The sequence below is a fragment of the Eumetopias jubatus genome, unplaced genomic scaffold, assembly GCF_037043125.1.
Source record: "Eumetopias jubatus isolate StellerSeaLion01/CBP00866 unplaced genomic scaffold, mEumJub1_p1.0 scaffold_17, whole genome shotgun sequence".
NCBI classification, from domain to species: Eukaryota; Metazoa; Chordata; class Mammalia; order Carnivora; family Otariidae; genus Eumetopias; species Eumetopias jubatus.
In genome coordinates, this window is record NW_028274823.1 from 10,670,065 (window position 1) to 10,691,565 (window position 21,501).

The following is a 21,501-nucleotide window of genomic DNA, read 5'->3' on the forward strand; positions in this document are numbered from 1 at the left end:
GAATCCTGGAACTGGGCAGGGTTGTGTAGGAAGCAAAGTCCTGCGCTGCTTTTGTGGCTCCAGAGCCATTTCCCCCTTTCCTTCTCTACCAGGGCTCCTGTGTCAATGCTCCTGGGACTCCCCCCGCTGCCTGGAGGCGCCCCTGGAGGTCCTCGTGGGAGTTACATGGTGGAGGGCTTCACATTCCATTTCCAGCTTGGGGAGCTCTGTGGCCTTGGAAGGCATGGAACCTCTGACCCTCAGTTCCCTTGTCTGTAAAGCTGGGGCGGGGGGGGGTTTGGAGGGGGCAGAGCTTCTAAATAATAGAACCACGTGCTTGATTGTTAGTCACTATCCTTACGTGGTCTCACACCTCCTCTTGGATCGTGAGGCACTCAGCGCAGCCCTGGTTAAAGGAGTGGTCTGGTTTGTCCTCTTCGTTCCTCCGGGACAGAGATTTCAAAACATCCTTTGAGCTACTGTTTAATGGGCTTTGGGTTACTACAGAGCAGATTTTTATACCTGTTTCACAACCGGGATTCTGGGGGGCAGAAGCTGGTCAGTGCGTAGCTATGTCACTCCAAAGGTACTGACGGGCATATGAGTGCTTTCCCGCAGGACCAAGACCAGCCGGAAGTTAGTCCTTCCAGGCACCAGGCAGGTGGTGTCTTGTGTGCTCGCTGCCGGGGTTGGAGCATGTTAGGACTTCACAGCGTCAGCATTTTTGCCGTGTTCTCTGCAAGCCATCCGTTGCCCTCTGCCCCATAGTTGAGGAAGGAAGCCTTATTGATTGCTTTAGATTCTGGCAGGGGTCCTGGCTGAGGTGGCCGGGGAGAAGGCTAGGCTAATATTTGATGTCTTGTCTCATCTTTGGCATTGAGTCTATGGTGTGGGCAAAGAGGATGTGGAAGTGTCACAGACAAGTTACGGTCTTACAGCTTTTCGTAAGAAGACGGTCTCCTCACATACCTGGTGGTAGGATGGGTCAGGGCAGGGGGTGGGGAGAAAGCTGATGCTGTCCGGGTGTGGGCAAGTGGTCCTGGCATGAGGATCTAAGTGCACTGCTGGCAGTCACAGTGCCCAGGAATGGGCTAGAACTTCGTAAGAGCTCCGGTGGTGCGTGCCGAATTGGAATAATAGAAGAAAAGCAGTTTAATGGGTGACTTTGGTTTTTAAAGATTTTATTTATTTATTTGAGAGTGTGAGAGAGAGCATGAGCAAGGGGGAGGGGGAGGGGCAGGGGGAGAGGGAGAAGCAGACTCCCTGCTGAGCAGGGAGCCCGACGCGGGGCTCGATCCCAGGACCCCCAGGATCATAACCTGGGCCAAAGGCAGACGCTTAACCACTGAGCCACCCAGGCGCCCCTAACGCGTGAGTTCTATTTGGAGTTTGGTTCTTAGCACGGTGAGTTCTCAAGCAAGTCCTCTTCAGAGCTTCTCTCCAAACACTTAATACAGCTTCGATTTCCAGTCACCTTTATAAACCAAAAGACCCCGGTTGGGAAGTATTAAGTCAACTGTCATTGAAGTGTCAATATAGAAATGCCATGAGCTTTCTTCACGTTTCAAATGATACTTCCACCAGAGCGCCTTTATGGCCACCACCTCCCTTAGGACGGGGGTGGAAGTCAGTTGACTGAGACACGGGCTCTGCCCTGTTGGAGTTCTCATGTCATAACACAGAAGACCCCAAAACTGCCACAGTGGGATGATGATAGATAGGGATGGAGGTTTCTGGAAGTTGCTAGAACTACTTTTTCTTTCTCCCAGAGCATCCCCCTCAAGAGGGTTCTTTCACGCATAAGTATACAGATCAAGTAAGTATACAAATCAACAGGTCAGACTGTGCATCAGACCTATTTCCCCTCATATCAGGTTGAAAGTGATATTTTGCAAGACAGGTATTGGATATTATTCCAGAAGGATCATTTGACAGTTGTGCCTTCTTTGAAAAAGGAAGTCCTTTTTTTTTTTTTTTTTTTTTTTTTTTTACAGAGTGCACTTGAGCCGGTTGGGGTTAGGTGAAGGGGCAGAGGAAGAGGGAGAGAGAATCTTTTTTGTTTGTTTGTTTTAAAGATTTTATTTATTTATTTATTTGAAAGAGAGAGAGAGAGACAGAATGAGAGAAAGAGAGTGAGAGAGAAGCAAGCTCCCCGCTGAGCAGGGAGCTCGACGTGGGGCTTAACCCCAGGACCCTGGGATCATGACCTGATCCGAAGACAGTTGCTTAACCAACTGAGCCACTCAGGCACCCCAGGGAGAGAGAATCTTAAGCAGGCTCCGTGCCCAGCACGGAGCCCAAAATGGGGCTCAATCTCCCGACCCTGAGATGATGACCTGAGCCGAAATCAAGAGTTGGACACTTAACTGACTGAGCCACCCAGGCGCCCCAAGGAAGTCCTCATTTTATTGGGTTCAGTATACACTCTGGACTGGGCCTGAAAAGTAAAAGATTCAGTCCTTTGCGTTTTACGTTTTGGCCAATAGAAACAAAACCATTCTGGGTGTGAAACCATCAGCGAATGTTCAGTGGGGAATAGGCTGGGTTGCAGGCTGGCTTGAGACGTCCCAGCAGGCTCAGATGATGAGAAGTGGAGCCTCTCATGAGCTGGGTGACTATCTGGATACTTCTCTGTAGGTGACGCTGACAGTAAGGAGTATCGAGAATCACTTCTAGGTTCAGTGTCTGAGTTTGCCTCTAAGAAAACGAATGAGGTTTTATCATTTAACTTCTCATGTGGTTTGTACCAAAGAGGGGAAGTATTTGTTTGCTCAGATGGGCTGAAAGCTTTAACTTCTGCTTGAACCACCCCAGGAGCAAAATAAAGCTTCGAAGAGATTAGTGTGATAGATTTTTCTAGACTTCCTCTAGAATGAAGGCCTTTTCATGGTGGGAGTTGATTAACCTGTGAACATTATAAATGTAGACCTCTTTCCATGCCTGTACATATCGATGATTTCATTCTTATTCGTGACCCATATGCTCTTCTGTCATGGATAGTGTATAATTTATTTCATCATTCCCCCCCCCGCCCCCGAGTGGGTGTTTAGCTTGTTTTCCAGTTACAAAAGAGGCAAGTTTTGTGCACACCTTTGTTGGGCACCTGGGTGACTCTTTTTCTGGGATGGATTTCTAGAGCTGGACTAGCTGATCTCTTTGATGTCACTGAAACATCTCCAACCTAAAGAGCTTCATTTTGTGTGCTGCTGTCTTTGGGGGCTCCCCGGTGATTTGATTTTTAGCTTCTCTGCAAGTCATTTGAGAGAAGGCATTCTGATTTGGAGTTCAGCAGAAAGGTATGTTTCATTCCGGGACTTTGAAAAAACATCTCCAGCATGCTCTTTCCATGGAGAAAACCCAGCTATGCGGACACCAGCTGATAATCTTACATTCCTGAAGGATGTTGCACCCCCTATGGCGAGTGGCGGGGTGCTGAGGCTCTGTGATGTGGCTCCCAGCATGACCACTCTCAGCTGTGTTTACCCCAGCGCCACTGGAGCGAGCTTGGGGAGACTGACGTCTGAGTTTTACATCAGCGTGAAAACCAAGCACAAGACAGGGAGGGCCCTTGTGCGGAGTCTTTGTGTCAGAACAGAGAAAAGCTCTCAGTAAACTCGACAAGGTAAATACACTTAACTAATTGAGAAGGCAGGTTTTCCATGACCCTAGAAATAGATCTTGTTCGCTCTCTGATAGTAGTCACCTTTGCCGTGTCTCCCTTTTAAAAAAAATGGTGGCTAAGTCTAAAAAAAAAAAATAAAGGCTGTATAACAAAATGTACCATTTTAGTCAATTTTGAACGTGCACTTTAGTGGCATGAAATATACATTCACGTGGTTCTGCAACGATCACCACCGTCTATCCCCAGAACTTTCCATCGCCCCGAAGCCATGTCTCTCTTTAACTAAAGGAAGGGCATTTTTGAAACTCACTTGGACATAACTTTGTGGTCACCTAAGAGTCTTCAGTTCCGGTTTACCTTTTGAAGGCACAGAGCTCAGGGTATCGTAAACATTTGGGGTGTAAGTAACACACTGCCCGGCTTCGGTAATTTGCCCAAGAAGACCTAAATTGACACCCAGCTGGTAGAAGCCACTCAGCCCCCAGCCACATAATGCAGTCGATGACATTAATTAGGGAAGGCACTTTGCCTTCACCTGCTTTGGTCTTCCCAGGCCGCCCCGCCCCGGCAAGCACTTCACTCCGCTCTCCACCTCATCGAGCAAGCACAAAGGAATTAGTGGTGTTTTGCTTCTAGCATTTCACATGGTGCAGCCTCCTTAAGTCACCAAGGGACTTCAGCACCAGAGGGGAGACCCTGTGGCTTTCCCCAAACAGGCCTGGTCTGCAGACTTTTTTGCTCTCTTTCTGCAGGAAAAATGTGTATGTTTTGGAGGAAGCTGGATCCCCACTCAGCCCGGTTCTGCAAGACTTTCAGGGTCAGATGTCCAGGCGGGAGGAAAATGAGGCTCAGCTAAGCTTGGGACAGAGAGAGAGAGCAACACACCAGTCACCTTCTACGAAAAGGCATTTTTCCTTTTTTTTTTTTTTAAGTTATTCTGGGTGCTCAGTACCCCAGGCCACTGCATCTGTTCTAGAAGATGACAAGTCAGAATACCAGCTACCGGTACTTGGGCTCTTTTTAAAACAGTCCAATGTCTAAAAGAGATCAGTCCTACTGATCAGTGCTGATTTCTAGAGGCTGGAGAAAACGTAGGGAAAACAAAACTCAGAACCCAACTTGATTTCTCCTGACTGTGTTGAATGCATTAGGTAGAGTCTTGACAAGGCAATGAACTCATTCTACTAATTGTAATTAGTGTGAGGTCTTTGGCAGGTTATTGGGCTCCTCAGACTTCAGAGGGCTTTGATCGCCTCTTGCTAACTGGTTTAATGCGTTTTTTATGCAACAAAAGCAACCACTACCTACTCTTTAGAAAACAAGCGAGGCTGGGCTTTAGAAAAAGAATTCTCCGTTGTTTTCACTTGTCCTCCAAATCGTGTAGAACGTTCTTTCTCTATTCAGGCCCTTGGAGTTGCTAAGAAACTGCCATTTAAGAGGAAGGGTAATTAAATTTTGATTTCAATTTAAGGACAGAGCAGGCAAGGTTCTCTACACTCCTTACATGAATGGGTGCCCCAGACCAGGGAACATGCTGTCTCCAGATCAATACTGGGCACTCGGTGTGATTCGAGTCTCTGGGTGTTTTGCTGCCGAGAGAACAGCTTTGAAATGGTTCTTTGTGGCAAGTACTGCTGAACTTTTGGGGAGAAATACTCAGAGACCAGTGTGTGCTGGGAAACCAGCAACTCTGGGCTTGATTAATTTATAGGTGTAATTTAAGAACCTGGTCTCCTTCTGATCCCCGGGATGCGTATTTACTGAGCCTGTAGGCATGAGGCCTCTCTTCTCCGTGGACGTTTTTTATGGCCTTGGCTATGTCAGAGCAAAAGTTGTAGCTCTCTTATGAGCCAAGCATATTATTATGTCCAGAGGAGGACTGGCATGTTATAAAGTTTCAGTGGTCAATTAACAAAGATTTATTCTTTGTCACTCAGGTATTTTCTTTTTCTCAATAATTATGTCTTGGAACGAAGCAGGCTGTTTTCCGCCTGTTCTTTCTGATTGTGACTCCCAGCGTCAGAGCAGGACTTGGGAGGGTCAGTCTCGAAATTCAGACTCGTAGCTGCTGGGTGTTCTGCTTGAGGAAAGTGGACTCACTTGGAGCTCTTGACAAAAGGGAGTGAGAGAGAGAGAGAACTCGTGAGGGAGAGCATGTATTTTTTAAAGCACTTCAGTCTCTGTTTACTACGCATCAATTTGGTGGAACCTCCTTCCAGCCGGGCAGCCCGTGCCCCATCGGCAGCAACCGCACCCTCCGGGCTTCGTTCCCTTCTGTCTCAAGTTGGAATTCGCATAGAGGCCCGAGGGTCACTCCTTTAAAGGTACGCGACCTGGTTCGGGTCTGCGCAGTGACCTTCTGCCACCTGTTGTGCTCAGAATGTGTATTTCGCACTAAGGACACAGGGGTTGAGCTGCTCATCAGCTTTTCGGTTTTCCTTATATTTATTTCACTGCCCCTGGAAAGAGAAAAATCTGTTTTCTGTAAGATCTGAGAGTTAAACATGCAGTAAGAGAACCTTGCCTAAAACTGTAAAACCTTCCTGGTAGAGAGGCTGTGATTTTTGTTATCCCATAGAAGACTGAGAGATGGGCCAGCTCTGAGTTTTAGTCCGTGACCCAGAGATATTTCATTGACTTCTTTTTATATCGGCCTGTTGCCCAAAGCGTTGGGAACCTGGGGGATTTGCTCTGCCTGGGGCCTGGTGAGGTTCCAGGGAGAGCACATTAGCCTTTGGGGGGCGGTCCTCGTGCCCACCATCACTGCCTTGTTCCCGGGGCCCCCTGGGGAGCTGGCCACAGAGGTCCCATCTCTGCGGGAGCTGTTGCCTGCACCCTGCTCTCACCCCTGTGTTTCGGAAGTTAGAACAGGAGTTCTACCTTCTGTCACCCCCTTCCTGCTGGTCCCTGTTCTTTCGGGTCTGACAGACACCAGGGAAGAGCGATCGCTGAAGGATTTGAGAGGAGGCACAGTTCGGGGGATGCCGGCATCCGGGACCTTTCCCAAGATGTTTGGGGCCTGGTCTCTGACTTGTTTAAGGGCAGAGAATAAGGTTGCAAAGGAAATCAAAGCCTGATGTGGAGAACGAAACATGAGGCCTACTGACTTTTTAAAAACATTTTAAATAACATTCTCTAAGGTTTCATTTTATACTGAAGGCAGCTGTAATAAGTTTTGGAAGACGGTGTAAGGTTTCGATTACAGAGAGATCCCGACTTGCAGTTTTTGTACCCAAAGTGAGAAAGGGTGGAGGTATGCGGGGGTGGTTAAGAGGTTATTTTGTATAAGGTGAGAAAATTTGAAAGGATACATTCAGGACTGCAAGTGGTAACATTTGGTACGCCGTAATTTGCAAATGCAATAACATTAAACCATTGCAAGGGCTTTTTTTTTTTTTCCCCGTCTTGGTGAAAATAGTCGGGATAGCAATGGAATAACTTAACAACTGGAACGTAGCAGCACGTTGACCACAAGTAAAACAAGGCTGCACCTCTGCAGCGGGCCCTGCCCGTGTTGCCCCAGTGACTACGTTCTCTGCTGAAGGCTGGCGCCGGCCGGAGAAGGCGGCCTTATGAAAGCACTCATTGTTCCCAGGGCATCATTATTTGGTATTACATGCACAATGTTTGCTTGTGAAACGATTTATTGGAAACAAGTATGTTTAAGAAGGAGAATTTGGTTTGAAATTCAGTTGATCTGGCTTATGACATTTAAGATTTTATAGGACCTTTGTTTCTAAGAATAAATATTTAGATCCACTGTAAATATTTATCTTAAAACACACAAACACACGCACACAAAACTGGAAAACCAAGCCAGGGAATGAATGGATACCTAAAATGCACTTCTCTGCAGGAAAGAGTAAACTCCCTCAATATGAGATATGTGTAAAGGAGTGGATTTTGTGAGCTTGGCTGGCAGTATCCAGTCCAGAGGACAGTGTGTGTGTGTGTGTGTGTGTGTGTGTGTGTATACTTGACTGCTCTTCTCACGTGGATGGGGCTAGCTGGGATTAAACCAGCCCTGCCCCTTCCAGCTGCAAGCCGGGTGACCGTGGCATCCAGCTGGCTGCCACACCTGACGGGGAGGCTGGCCGTGGCGCATCACAGGGATGGTGTGTCAGCCGAAGGGTGAGGCTTTCTGGTTATGTTTGAAGGGGTCCTAGCTTTGAGATTTTCTGTCCGCAAAAGTAGGACTTCTGGGTTCTTCGCTCAGCCTACAGCGTAATGTTGGGAAATAAATGACTTCTTTGGAGGCTCTGAAATCCTTATCTTTTTAATGTGAAAGTGTAGGTGTCTGTGAAGTGATGGAAGATTCTGGAATGAAATGTGTTAAGAGTAACCCACTAGCACTTTTTTCCTTTCCTTTCCTTTCCTTTCTTTCTTTCTTTCTTTTTTTTTTAATTTTTAAAGACCAGCAGACTTGTGCAGTAAAATCAATTTGCACATGGTTTGGCTTGTGTCCAACAAATTCCAGCAAATGATATTTTAATCTGAAAGGCCCAAATATAGAAGGGTTTAGATATCTATCATTCTAATTTGCTATTTCCAATCCAGTGCACAGGGATACTCAGGTGTAGGGTGGAGGCATCTTTGGTGTGTTGGGTTGGCTGGGATCTCCTTCTTTCCCTTGGCCATTTTTTAAGCTGGGAGTTAAAGACAGTGGTATCTACAGTGTGGGGAGACAGAGGGGGAGGCTGGCTTGTACGTGCAGGTACGTGGGGGTGGGGTGATATGTTTGTGGATGGCTGGCTGGATGACTGGGTATGTACTCTTGACCGAATTGTCACGTAGTAAGATGGCAGTCCGCCTGGGGTTCTAGGGCCTTTGTGGACTGGATCACACAACGGGCTGGTGTGTTACCAGATTCTTGAGGACTTTTGCCTACAGTTTCTCATATACCTTGACCTGGTTGTCTCTATATGATTTCTGTAGAGACCCCCTCTAAACGGGAGAGGAACTTTTCCAGGCATAAAATGAAGTGTGTCTTTTGTTGAGAACTTTTTGCCTAGAGAGAGAGAGGCAAGGCAAGTGAGGGTGGGGAGTGATGGCTAGCATACCCTCCCTGGGGCTTCCTTGAACACGGCCTAGAACATCGCCAGGATTGGGGAACTGGTGTCTGTCTATGGTTCTTTTGGTGCCACATCTGAAGAAGGAATGTCTGCTGGTGCATCTAGCGTTTGGCAGACGGTAACACTTAATATATATCGAGGTAATCAATGGATGGATGTTGAATAAAAGGAGTGAAGTCCAGAGTAAAGGGATGAACCCAGTTATTCATTCAGTCTGTTCTTCACTCTGAGCTCCTGCTTTCGGTTTTTCTTTCCAAAATGAGAAATGGAGGTTTCCTCAGAGCACCTTAGAGAATTTTCGGGAGACACTGTGTATGGGAGCCATTTTGGTGTTCCGGGTGACCTTAGGCCTGTCCCTTGCCTGTGGTGTTAAGCTTATGGTCAGAGTGAGTCTCTGATATTATCCCAAGTGGGACAAGTGAAGAGGCCCCCGTCCCCTGCCGTTTGTCCTTTCGATTGTCAACATAAAATCTTACCCCTTGTTCGGTAGGTGGCCACGGACAACCGATAACTTGAGATATCAGAAGTTTCTTCTCTCTGTTTTCTAAATAAGTATTCTTTTTACAAGGGTTGCGCTCCAACAGTCTCCTTTGAAGTCGGTTTTGTTATGCATTGGGCCGCAGTGTTATTTCAAAGGAGTCAGCCAGCAGACTTGAGGCCTTTTTGGCTTGTGTTCATGAGCAGCCTTCTGGACAACACAACTTATTTATTCGGCTCTCCCCTCTGCTCCCTCTCTCCCTCAGAGCGATCGCCACACCGGCCCATCCTCCAAGCTGGACTGCCAGCGAACGCCTCCACTGTGGTCGGAGGCGACGTGGAGTTTGTCTGCAAAGTTTACAGCGACGCCCAGCCCCACATTCAGTGGATCAAACATGTGGAAAAGAATGGCAGCAAATACGGGCCTGACGGGCTGCCTTACCTCAAGGTGCTGAAGGTGAGGACTTTCTGAATCTGAAGGGACCCACACCTGGGGTCTCCGTCGTGGACGTGGGGACAGGTTCTTTGATTTCCCGTTGGATCTGTTGGTCTCACTTGACCGGCCAGAAGAGAGTGTGGTAGGGAATTAGCAGATTATTAGGCTTGCTAGTAAAATTGCAGAAGGGGATGGGGGGGAGGGGGAGAGGGGAGGGAAGGGCTATTCAAGTGGGGGTCAGAATAATTCGGCTACTTATTGGCCCTGAGATCTCATATGAGATATTGAGGCTTAGCTGCACAACCGTAAAAGTGGGGATCATGATGCCGTCTCCCCTACGGGGCGGTTGTGCAGAATCCATGCGATGGCGTGCACTGAAAGAGCTTTGTGAACTCGCGTGGTACCAGTGTTTACGGTTAACGCCGATGTCGACTTCTCTTAATACGACGTTAGGATCAAATTGGAGTAGCCATCTGTCAGAGGCAATTTACATTTTACTTTTAAAAGAAGGCTTTGGCCTTTGAAATTCATTCGCATGTGGTTTAGACAACAAACTTCAGAAAATGCTTCTGCACCAGTGAAAGGTTGAACAAGGAGACTTCCTTTCTCCTTGTATTTCGTGTTTGGTTCCTTCCAAGAGGGGACTTGGTGATAGCATCGGCCTCTTTAATTTTTAGATCTGTCTTGCTCTTCAGGACGGTGATAGCAAGTGGTAACTAAGTCTGTACAGCCTCTCCCTAGCCACGGCCTACCACGTCTCTCTCATGTAGGTGCTCACGGAGAACGTCCTTAAAAAGAACAGTCTTCCCATAGAACCATAGGTAGCTCCACTAAGAACTCTCAGCCGATGAGGTGTTCTCCCCAGCTGAGAATCCCAGTGGTCAAAAGAGCTGGAAAAAGACGACCAGCCTGGGGAACTGCGGGTGCGTTCTGCTCGGTGTTGATCACACCTTCTATCCGTCTCCCCTGGGTCACTTCCGTGGCTCACCAGTTAGCTTATTTTGTTCTGTCTAAGCCCACAACCCTGTAAGGCAGCTCCTTAGACCTAATGGAGATTTGTTTTTTTGTTTTGTTTTTGTTTTTGTTTTTGGTGATGTGTTGGTGGTGGGTCCCTAAGACAGTGCAAAGTCCTTCCTGGTTGGCCGTTATATTGTTCTCCTGTGTCTGTTCCAGCACTCGGGGATAAATAGTTCCAATGCAGAAGTGCTGGCTCTGTTCAATGTGACTGAGGCGGATGCTGGGGAGTATATATGTAAGGTCTCCAATTATATAGGGCAGGCCAACCAGTCTGCCTGGCTCACTGTCCTGCCAAAACAGCAAGGTAACAATGTTTTGTGTTTTTGTTTTTTGTTTTTGTTTTTTTTAAAAGAAGGCTGGAATTAGAAGCTGAAAAGATTTGGTGCTTTGGGAGACTGCAGGCAGCTTCTAGGATGACTCTGTGGCCTTGGTATATTCGTCATAATCTTTCTTCGGTGATGCAGCTGGTAGGATACCAGCAGCCATGGAAAAATGCCCACAATGTTCAAAGTGCTTGCTCTCGTTTCCTCTAAAGATTACCTGCCACCCCCTGCAAACCACCCCCCCACCCAGTTTTTAAGTCGTTCCTTCTGGTTTATCTTGTTTAGGCTGCACATTCCCTGTCATTTCTGCACACCAGCGGCAGTTTCAACACACACAGGCATGCCTGTTGAATTTGGGACATTTACACATCAGCAGAATTCATGCCTTCTTCTGCCCCAGATTGATAGAGAAATATTGGCGTGCGATAATTTTTCCAACAGAATATCATTTCCTTGGTTACATAATGGGTGCTTAGGAGATACTGTCCTTGACCTTGCTCCTAAGTTGGAGCATAATCCATCTTGTGGATGTGGACACTGTTGAAGGCAGCGGTTGACATTCTTTGTCACGACTCACACTCAAATGTTTATATCGAAGGAAAAAAAAAAGACCCAGTTTCTTTGCTACCAAGATTGTACTTTCATGCAGTGTGAGTCAGAATGGTTCCCTGTGAATATCAGAGTCTGGTAACCGACACAATATTCCATCCTGGTTGGTCCCCACCAGGCTGGAAGGATGTGCCAGGTGTCCACTTGGGCGTGTCTCCAGGGTTTTGCTTTTTTATAGCACAATAATTTAGACAGCATCATCCTTTTCTCAAGGTGGGAGTCTGCAGCCAACAGGACCAGAACCCAGCTGGGACTTTTGGGTGCTTACATTTTCGGAAAACCATCCCTAAATCCAAAGCAACACAAAGGCCAAGAGAAAACGGATCTCTGTGGGTTGATTTTTCCATGCGTCCGATTGCATGCATGTCTAGGTGGTGAAGCCGGTGTGGTGACGGGCCTGTGGAGGCGAGCTGCTCAGTGTCTCTCGGTTGTGGGCTTTGTGGACGGGCTGCGATCGGAATCTTCTGGTGGCCAGCACCTGCCGGAGCCCCTGGTGCAATGCCTCATGGTTCCACGGCCCCCTCCACGATCATCCCTGTGTTGTCTAGCCTTTTCTCTTGCTTCCCTGTTTTCTAGGCCGCCGGTGTTAATACCACGGACAAAGAGATTGAGGTTCTCTATATTCGGAATGTAACTTTTGAGGATGCTGGGGAATATACGTGCTTGGCGGGTAATTCTATTGGGATATCCTTTCACTCTGCATGGTTGACCGTTCTGCCAGGTATATACTGCTCTTTCTCGCCATGGTTTTTTCCCTTTTCTGGGTTGATTGCTATAAAATTAACACAGCTTCTGTTCTCAGAAATGGCCCCTTTTATCCTGGCATAAAGATTCTCAAAAATGCTGAAAATTATCCCCCGGGGATAAGAAAGTTGCCTTTGGAAATTCACTTACAATGAGATCCCCCACTCCCATTTATGATCAAGTGAAATTTCATCCTTTAAAACCCAAAGGGATCTTATATTTTCAGTGAGTCATTGAATCATTGTATAAATTCACCCATCCACATTTCTTTTAAGGAAAAGAAGGGGAAATTACTTTGTAAAATTCAAAGTAATTTTTTGTCATCTCGGATTCCATTTCACTAAAACCCCATATGTACTTTTATTACGTTGTTCCACTCTCTCTTTTTTAATGATATGCAAATAGGTGGATGTATGTTGGGGTGCCTGGGGAGAAGCACCTCGGCACATAGGACGTACAGAAGCAGTGTGTTACCTACCTCGGGAATCGGTGGCTTGCTGCATGTTGCAATAAAATGGACCCTCAGTTTGCCTTTCCTGCAAAGCATGTTCTCGCCAACTTGGGCTTGATGTTATTTCCTCCCTGTGGAGAAATCAACATCAGCGAAGCCCTGTTGCCTACATACTGCCTCTGTCTGAATCTTTAACCGACATCTCTGTCCTTGTCAAACTTCTCCTGATAATCACGATCTACTCTGATGTGTCTGTCTCTTTGTCATTTCCTTTGTGAAGCTGCATAGACTGGTTTGCTAGCTCATGATGTTCCACTCCAGTTATTAATTCCTTATTTTTAGAGTATGGTGCCTACCTGCATGCTTATTTTCATACCTAGTAAAAAGAAATTGATCATTTCATTTTGTGCTGTGCTGCTGGGAGTTTTGACTATCTTGCAAGTATTTTTTCTGATTAAAATGTATGAGCTTTAAATAATACCATTGCATCCATTTTTCCCTTTTGTTGTGAGTCTGCTCTGTGGATATTTGCTTCGAAACAATGAGATGCCTCTTATGTTGAGCTTGCTTTTTACTTGTAGTACTGCATTCTGCAGGTGCCTAATTGGCACTTCTTAACCAATTTGCCTGACAGTACTAGCACATTAACTAAGAATGCAGTGCGAGAAAAATACTGTTTGGAAATACACTGCTTGTAGCTCCATGACCATTGAGGACTGAGGAGGGAGCAGCTATTACTGGAAGTTGATCTAAGAACGTGCTACCTTAAGTAATTATGTGGAAACTCACGTCAATACCGTTTCTATTTTTTCTTTGAGAGAAAAGTTGTAGTGACCTCAGTATGACCAGAGAACACAAATCTTAAATGGTAATTGATTAAGGGATATTAGAAGCGTTCCATGGTACAGACATAATGATTGTATATTAAAGGCAATTTGGTCCTTAAATTCAGTTAATTTGTTTATTTGGTTGAATAATATGCTGGACTGTATTAAGAAATTTGAAACCTTTCTGGACCAGCCTACTAGATGAGTATTTATTTCATTTCATATGGAAGTGTGTTCATCTGGGGTAAATCGCCCTGTCACATGTTCCTTTGGAAGAGCTCACCCAAATAAGAGTGAGGTACCATCTCTTCACATGCATAAGTGTGCATTGTTTATATTTACGAATTTTTGATTTGGTTTGCGTCAGAGACCACCATGGAAGACAGTCCTTTTTTTTTTTTTTTTTTTCCTGCAGTTGTGGATGGATAACTGTCCTATTCTGCCCAAATGTCTGCCAGAATGTGGCCCTGTAGCCTGCCCTTTGTGCCTTGGAGGCAGCCAATCCATCACGATCACTGGATTGCAGAGGCCCATTGAGGCTAGAGCTAGTGGCTGCTTGGGCCCCGGTGGTCGAGTGGGGAGCCCTTGGTTACTCACCTTCATTTGGGAGAGGTGCATGGCAGGCCCATAGCCCATGCCATTCTGCAGCATTGAGTCATTGGGAAGCCTGTCCTTGGGAATGGTCATCCCCTTGTGATTCGTTTAGCTCTGCCGGGATGCAGCAACCCCATGTCCTAACTCTGTGGCCTGCTTATCTGTTCCTCCCCTGTGGTCTACACTCTAGCTCCTGTAAGAGAAAAGGAGATTACGGCTTCCCCAGACTACCTGGAGATAGCCATTTACTGCATAGGGGTCTTCCTCATTGCCTGTATGGTGGTGACGGTCATCCTGTGCCGAATGAAGACCACGACCAAGAAGCCAGACTTCAGCAGCCAGCCAGCTGTGCACAAGCTGACCAAGCGCATCCCCTTGCGGAGACAGGTAACAGAAAGTAGATAAAGAGTTTGAAGAAATTTACTCCTCCCCCCACGCCCCAGCCAGCCCTTGGGTCTGTTTCTCGGCTACGATATCCTCTACTTCTGTGAGCTTCGCTGTGCGAGCGGTCCCGACATGCCTCTCAGTGGCTCTCTAGTTAGTGTTGGGGGCTCGGAGAGTCAAGCCCTGGTGCATCAGTGGGGTCAGCTGAGTCAAGTTCCAAGGACAAGAAAGCATGACGGTGTGAGACTCTGGTAGCTAATCGGTAGGACTGGAAATAACACGGGGCAGCAATGCCCTTGTGTGTTTGAGGCTCAAGTGTAGTGGTCTTGTTGAATCATAGGCCACTTTTGTCCCCTGTGATCTAATACTGTTTTTGAGACAGGCTTATGCCACTAGTTGGAAAGGGCGGGACTCTAGTTCTCTTTGACTTATATTTTAAATCAAGGTCAGAAACTTATGCCCTGGAGATGAAAGTGAACTACTGCTTGATTTAGACCAGACTATGATGTCTTCCTTAACTGGGTTTTGGCTCGACCTCTCTGATTCTTAAAATAGAAACGTATGCATATATGATGTTACTGTTAATCGTTCGCAAGTGTGGCTGTGGATTTGGTGGTAGAAAGATTTTTATATTGAATGAGCAACAGATTGTTCTTAACCCCGTGACTGGCCTTTGGTGGTTCCTTTTTGCTTGTATGTGCCTCCTGATTGGTGTCATTTTGCTTTGCGGAGAGGGCAAGATAGAGCCTCTACACCTTTGTCTTAACCCAAAGCTGCAAAGCCGAGTGGGACAGGGTATGCCCTGACTCTTTCTTCTGTGTTCGTGAAGATGGAAGGGGAAGGCAGGTATGAATGGGAAGTGTTTACAAATAAGTATTGGGAACTTTGTTCCGATCGAGGAATTTCTTTTGAGACAACCAAGTAAAGTGGCTAACTCACCGGCTCTATTGCAGTATGTGCTTTAGTAGAATTTACAGGGCGTTTGTCAAAATTACAGAATCCTTAGTCTTAGCCCCGGAGATTCTCATCCAGTAGATCTTGAAATGGGGCCCAGAACCTGCATTTTAAGTGGGTCCTTGGGTGATTCTGAAATGTACTCCGAGAAACTCTGGGTTAATCCCAGCCCTGCCCCTCCTGGGACTTCAGGTGGCGATGACATTTTCTGGATCTGGCGTTAGCACGGATTAGGAACCAGTCGGCCAGCCACAGTTTTGGCATGGCTCTTGCTGTTCTCGACCCAGCTCCAAGCTCCAGGCTGAATGGGTCCTTGTTGACTCCTTTGAAGCCACGTATCAGGCAGCTCTTTATTCTTCTTAGAGACTGAGGATAGCATTTGGAGTGTGTTGTCAAGTGCAGGTGATTGCCCAAATTATGTTAAGAGCAAGGGAGATAAAGGTGCCCATTGGGGTGACTTTTGCCACCAAGAATGCTATTGTTATTGAAATGACACCACTATCATTCTTGGGGCCTTCTAGAGAAGCAATGATGGGGCCACTTGCCTGACTCTGGGAGAGTCCAGTCTGAAGGTGACTCTTCACATGGCTGGATGGTGCCTTCAGTGACCTTCAGGGGCTGTGGCCACCCTTCCCCCTCCCTCCTTCTTTCCACTTACCTCTGGGCCATTCTTCAGCCACCATCTTGAGAACCTGACCTCAGGGAGTTGGAAAAGGGAGTGGTGTTCCCATCTCTATTATTAATTTTTTTTTTCTAATAGGGGAAAATGCTACCTTCTGGAGGAAACTTGCAATTTGGTGTAGCTAGACCATTGGCCCATAATGACGTCATCATCTTTTTTTCCGCCACTATTACAATGCTCTTTTTTTTAAACTTAAATATAAAAGACATAGCTGCCCTTAAAAATCTCCTTGACTCAACCCTAGTCATCTTATTATCATTTCTCTTTGACTGACTGGCCTTTCTTCTTTGTCTCCACCTCTGTTGGTCATTCTTGTTATACTCTCCCCTGTATAACAAAGGGGAACATTAGGTTTTTCTCCTTTTTTCTCCTTCCTTTCTTTTTCTTTCTCTCTCTCTCTTTCTTTCTTTCTTTCTTTCTTTTTCTTTCTTTCTTTGTTTCTTTCTTTCTCTCTTTCTCTTTCTCTTTCTCTTTCTCTTTCTTTCTTTCTTTCTTTCGTCTCTTTCTTTCTCTCTTTCTTTCTCTCTTTCTCTCTTTCTCTCTCTCTCTCTCTCTCTCTCTCTCTCTTTCTTTCTTTCTTTCTTTCTTTTCTTATCATAATTTCCCGAGTGCTTGGTCTAACCCAGGTTCCATGCAAGATAAGACCTGTCACCTTCACCAGTGGTTCCAAGGTTATTTGGCAGTCATCGTTTGGGATGTAGTTGTCTTGGGTTTTAGTAGGGTCAAGTAGAATAAGAGAAGCAGAGGAAGGTGGGCAAATAGCAATGCCCTGGAAAAAAAACAGATCTCTGGGAGATTAATTTATTGGGGGGAATGTTGACACACCTCACCTCCTCTTATATGTTAAAATGGATGTATGATTCTTTACAAAGAGCACTCTGACAGTTAGCATGGCCCCTTTGGTGGGGAAGGAGATGCCTATCAGGTATCTGGATAAAAGAGGGTTATTGGGCTGTAGCTGGAATGAAAAGCCCCATAAAGGCCAGCAGATATGTTGATGACAGAGAAAATACCACAGGGATGCCAAGCATGCCTTTACCTGGCGACAGGTGAGCCTGTAATCAGATGTCTTGAGGATGTGTCCTTCCTAGTTATTTGCAAGGCCACTTTTCATGCTGTATTTGCCCAACCTCCTCTATACCACACAGGTAACACTGAGCGTCTTCATGATGGAGTTCGAGTGTTATCTTCTTGGCCCTGACCCTCGCCCCTCCCCCAACACACATACACACAACATCTCACTCAACTCAATCCATCATTGTTCTCTGTTTAGAACAAGAAGAGTTGTGTTTTTTCTTTTCCTTCTTTTCTTTCTTTCTTTTTTTCTTTCTCCCTTTTTTTTTAATCCTACTGTGAGTTTTTCCTTCTTGACATTTACTAATTTGTCCTGGACTTAACCGTTATGAGACAGACATTTCAGTTTGTTATTTTTTTGAGTCAAAAATACTCTTCTCGGGTAGCTAAGAAGAAATTCCTTGTGTTCATGCCCCAGTAAGCAGGAGTTTTTTGAGGCTCTTTATGCATTTTGGTGCTTGAGGAAAGACAAGAGAACTTTTTGGTTGGGGGAGGCAGGTCGCACACAGCGTCTCCCTGTGTCCCTTGACAGGGGTTCATCCTGCTTTCAGTGCTGGGGCTCGGATACCATGCCAGCCCCTGGCGCGCCTGCTCCTTTGGAATCAGCATGATCAAGGGGTCATGACCGGCCCAGAGAGGGTGTCCTCGTGAGCTTGTCAGCTCTTGTGTAGGTCTCTGGGGCTGCCAGTGGATAGCCATAGTCATTGGGAGGCAGCCTTTGCACATCCATGAGTTCAAGAGAGGGTTTCACTTTCCCTGTGCCGCACACATCAGGGGCATTGGTGGGGAGAGGGGTACAGGGGAAATTGAGGAGGTTTGTTCAGGAGGCATGTGCTATTGCTGGCTTTGGTGGATCAGTTTTTCAGTGAGTACATCGACTTCCTTCTCTGGAGCCAAAAGTCTCCATAGGGCAGGATGGAGATTTCCCTTTTGCCATAAACAGATAAACCCATCTCCTGGGTAGGGGCTGTGCATTAATGGTTATTAAACACAATGAACCCTGTGAAGGAGGGTTCCACTCCTAGAAGCTCATTCACTGTCTAGCAGCAAAATACCATGATCTTGAAATAGTCTCCATGTTTTGGTTCCTCAGGTGGTCTAGTGAGACCTCCCTGGTTCCAGAACACACGTGGGTAATGAGAGTGGCCGTGCATGGCCAACTGGATTCTGCCCTTCCATGTGGGTGCCCGCATTGGCTGTTCTCTCCTCTCAGCCTTCCAAAGACAGGGCAGTGTGCGATCTGATTTGGATTTTGGCTACTGGGATCTTCTAGGAAGAACCAGCCCGTCCAGGACCCATGAGCCATTGCTCTGATGGGTTGATTCACAGAGTCCAGGGAGCAGCATGGGGGAGGCAGAGACCTGGCAAAGGAGAAGAGTGATAAACCACCTCGTCTGATGAGTTAAATTTTGAATCCAACCCCCGAAACCCCTTGAACCTTTATCCCAGCCACCTGGTTCGAGGTGGTGAAAGCATTTTGTTTGGACATCAGGGAATGGTGGGCGGGGCTTAGAGCAAAAAGTATGTTAACTTGGGGCCTTCTCTTCTGGCTTGGGAACGTGGATCCACAGCTTGAGAGTCAGGAATTAGCGTGCACATTCATTACCCCTCCCCTCCTTGCTTCTGCCTGCCTTCTTCTCTGTGGGATCCCCTGCCTTGGTTCTAATCTAGTCTACTCTAGTATGCAGAGGTAACACTATTTCTTGGTGGCCCTTTAAAAAGAAAAGAAAAAAAAAAAAAAACCACTTCCTTGCTTAATCTCCCCTATAGACTGTAGAAAGATACAAAAGGCACATTTCATTAAAAGCTTGATTTATGGCACGTGTTAAAGAGATTCCGGAAAGTGGGGAGTTGAGTAGAGACTGAAAATACACGCTAGAAGCGTTCCTGTGGGGATTGAGGAGCGGGAAGGCAGTTTATTTTAGGGTGTTCCCATTTATCGTTTGTCAGTGACTTAATGATCGCCACCCATGGAATATTTTTAAATTAGATAGGCTATCTGGTAAGGGAAGATCATGATTTTGTGCAAAAAAACCCAAACCCAGTGATAATTCAATAGCGCTGTGTTAGTCAAGGGATTCACAGATGGGCAGTGGGAATTACTTGAGGGGCATGTTCTGAAGGAAAGAAGGTCCAGCAAGATGCAACATTTCATGGAGGAATCGCCAAGCCCCGGAAACACGTTGGCTCACAGCAGAAATGGCGTGAAGAGAAAGCCAGCCATAGTTACAGTCGCAGAGGGGATTTTAAAAGCTCAATAAAAAAGCATGGAGGTAAAATTAAGATAACACCTCCATGGACAGAGTGACCAAATTCTAGTCTCTCATACTTCTGGCATTTTCTTACCTCTTTTCCCCCTTTCTGCTTTTTACAAAAGTATTTTCCAGATTTATACATTGAATCTAAACCTCCACGCTTAATCTGGACAGAACTTTCATAAAGTAATCCTTTTCGTAAACGACGATTTTCAGGTTTTTAATAGTAATGATAACAACCAAGTTTGTCAAGGGTTTCCGTTTTAAAAGCTTTCACATGAAAACCTTGTCGAGGTTGTTTGGAGGAGGATGTGTATGTATGTGAACTTTCGCCATGGGTTTGTGGGCAAAGATCGCTCTCGGGTCATAGGTTAGCCGCCGAGCAGTTAACGTCTGACTGAACGTTAGGTTTTTCTGTTCTTAGGCAACCTCTGAGCCATATTTGTCATGAGGACGTTCTTATGTTCCAGCTTTCCTCCTGCCCTGGGACTGACCCCTGACTCTGCGATCCTTTATTTCTTGGGTTTGCTCTTTCACTTGCTGGAGCCGCAGCCCATCCTGGCTGTGAGCAGAGGGTCTCATCGTCCAAACCAGTAAGACAGTCTCAGCCCTTAATGCCAGTGGGGTTTTGTTCTTTGCGGAGCACACAGTAAGCTAGCATCTCCCACACAAAACAACCGCAGGCTCCAGATCTTCTGGGATCCCCAGAGGAAGGTGCTGGTCATAAGCTCTCTTGGATCCGGGCAGTGCAGGATTCTGAAAAGGTGCTAGGAAAAGCTGTTGTGGTGTTGGTAGCAAATATTAACTGAGCTCTTAGCAAGTGCCAGGCTCAGCACTAACTGCCTTATGGGTGTGACCTCATTTTACCCTCGTGGTACCTCTGTGGGGTGGGAACTGACCGGGCCCTGTGTCGTGAACAGTTAGCAGGGGAAGGGTACCAGCTAGGGTTGACTGCTTGGCCAGGGCCGGTCAGTGGGGTGCCCACATGGGAGGGTGCAGAGATGCCGTAGAACCCAGCACGGTAGCACAGGGGAAGGAGAAGGGCAGGGTTCTTGTCATTTCTAACTCATTTTAGAAGTCAAGTCACCGTGTTTCAAACATATTTTTATTGTTAAAGAAGGTGCTTTTTCTAAAACGTAAGAGAACGACATAGGCATGGTAATAAAATTCAAATGGCTTGGAAAGTTCTGAGGCAAGACAAATTCTGCCCCATTCCGCCACTGTTTGAGTCTCACTCTTTGAAGGTGGCCACTCTTAAATCTCTTCTGTATCCTTCCTGAAAGCTTAAAAACAGTGCTGTGTTCTCACACCCCACATGGGAAGGCTGCTTTCTTCCATCATACTCTTAAGTCTTGCCACTAAGAGCAGAGATTTTTGAGGACCTGCCTCTTCACTCAGAGCCATGCCCCCCTGTTACTTCCCCGTTGGGTTTCTACTCCTCTCTACCAATGGCAGCACACCAGGCACTGATGGTGGAATTCTGGAAATCCTGCGGGGCTGGTAGTGACAGGCTACCTGGCTGACCTTGCAGAGAGTCATGGCGGCAGAATCTGCTAGACCGCGGCCATTTGGGGCCTGTATCATCTCAGCAAGAGGCTGACTTTTACTAGTGTGGTCGGTACTTGTTGCCTGTGATCCTCAAGTACAAGTTCCCATTGCAGTGAATGGTGATTTTTGCCTCTTCGTGGGGGAGAACTTTCCGGAAGACCTTTTTGTCTCTGAAAACACCAGCCTCCTTTTGTATCCATAGCACATGGCCTTGAGTCAGTGTAGTGCAGTGTGTTGGGCCCCACACACTGGAGGGGTGTTCCAAGTTATCTGTTTGGCCAGGGTGGGGTCCCTGCCTAGTCCCTGGCATTAGTAGGGAGCACGGGTGTGTTCCATGGGAGTCCACACAGTTACCTTTTGGGCTTTCCTCCTTGCTTCTGCCATTCGATCATGCGGGCACTTGGATGTGAGGCCTCAGCCTCTGGGAGCCCAGTCTATTCACGAAGTTCTCTC

At 46.6% G+C, this 21,501-nt stretch overlaps 1 protein-coding gene across 2 annotated transcripts in view; it reads left to right on the forward strand.

Moving 5' to 3' along the window:
* Positions 1–21,501, forward strand: part of FGFR2 (fibroblast growth factor receptor 2) — a 95,324-nt gene that overhangs the window by 50,711 nt on the left and 23,112 nt on the right. For both annotated transcript variants that reach the window (XM_028121757.2, XM_088020088.1), the window contains 3 exons: positions 9,417–9,607; positions 10,760–10,907; positions 14,342–14,538. In XM_028121757.2, coding sequence (XP_027977558.2) covers positions 9,417–9,607; positions 10,760–10,907; positions 14,342–14,538 — 536 coding nt within the window. The remainder of the gene's footprint in view (positions 1–9,416; positions 9,608–10,759; positions 10,908–14,341; positions 14,539–21,501) is intronic.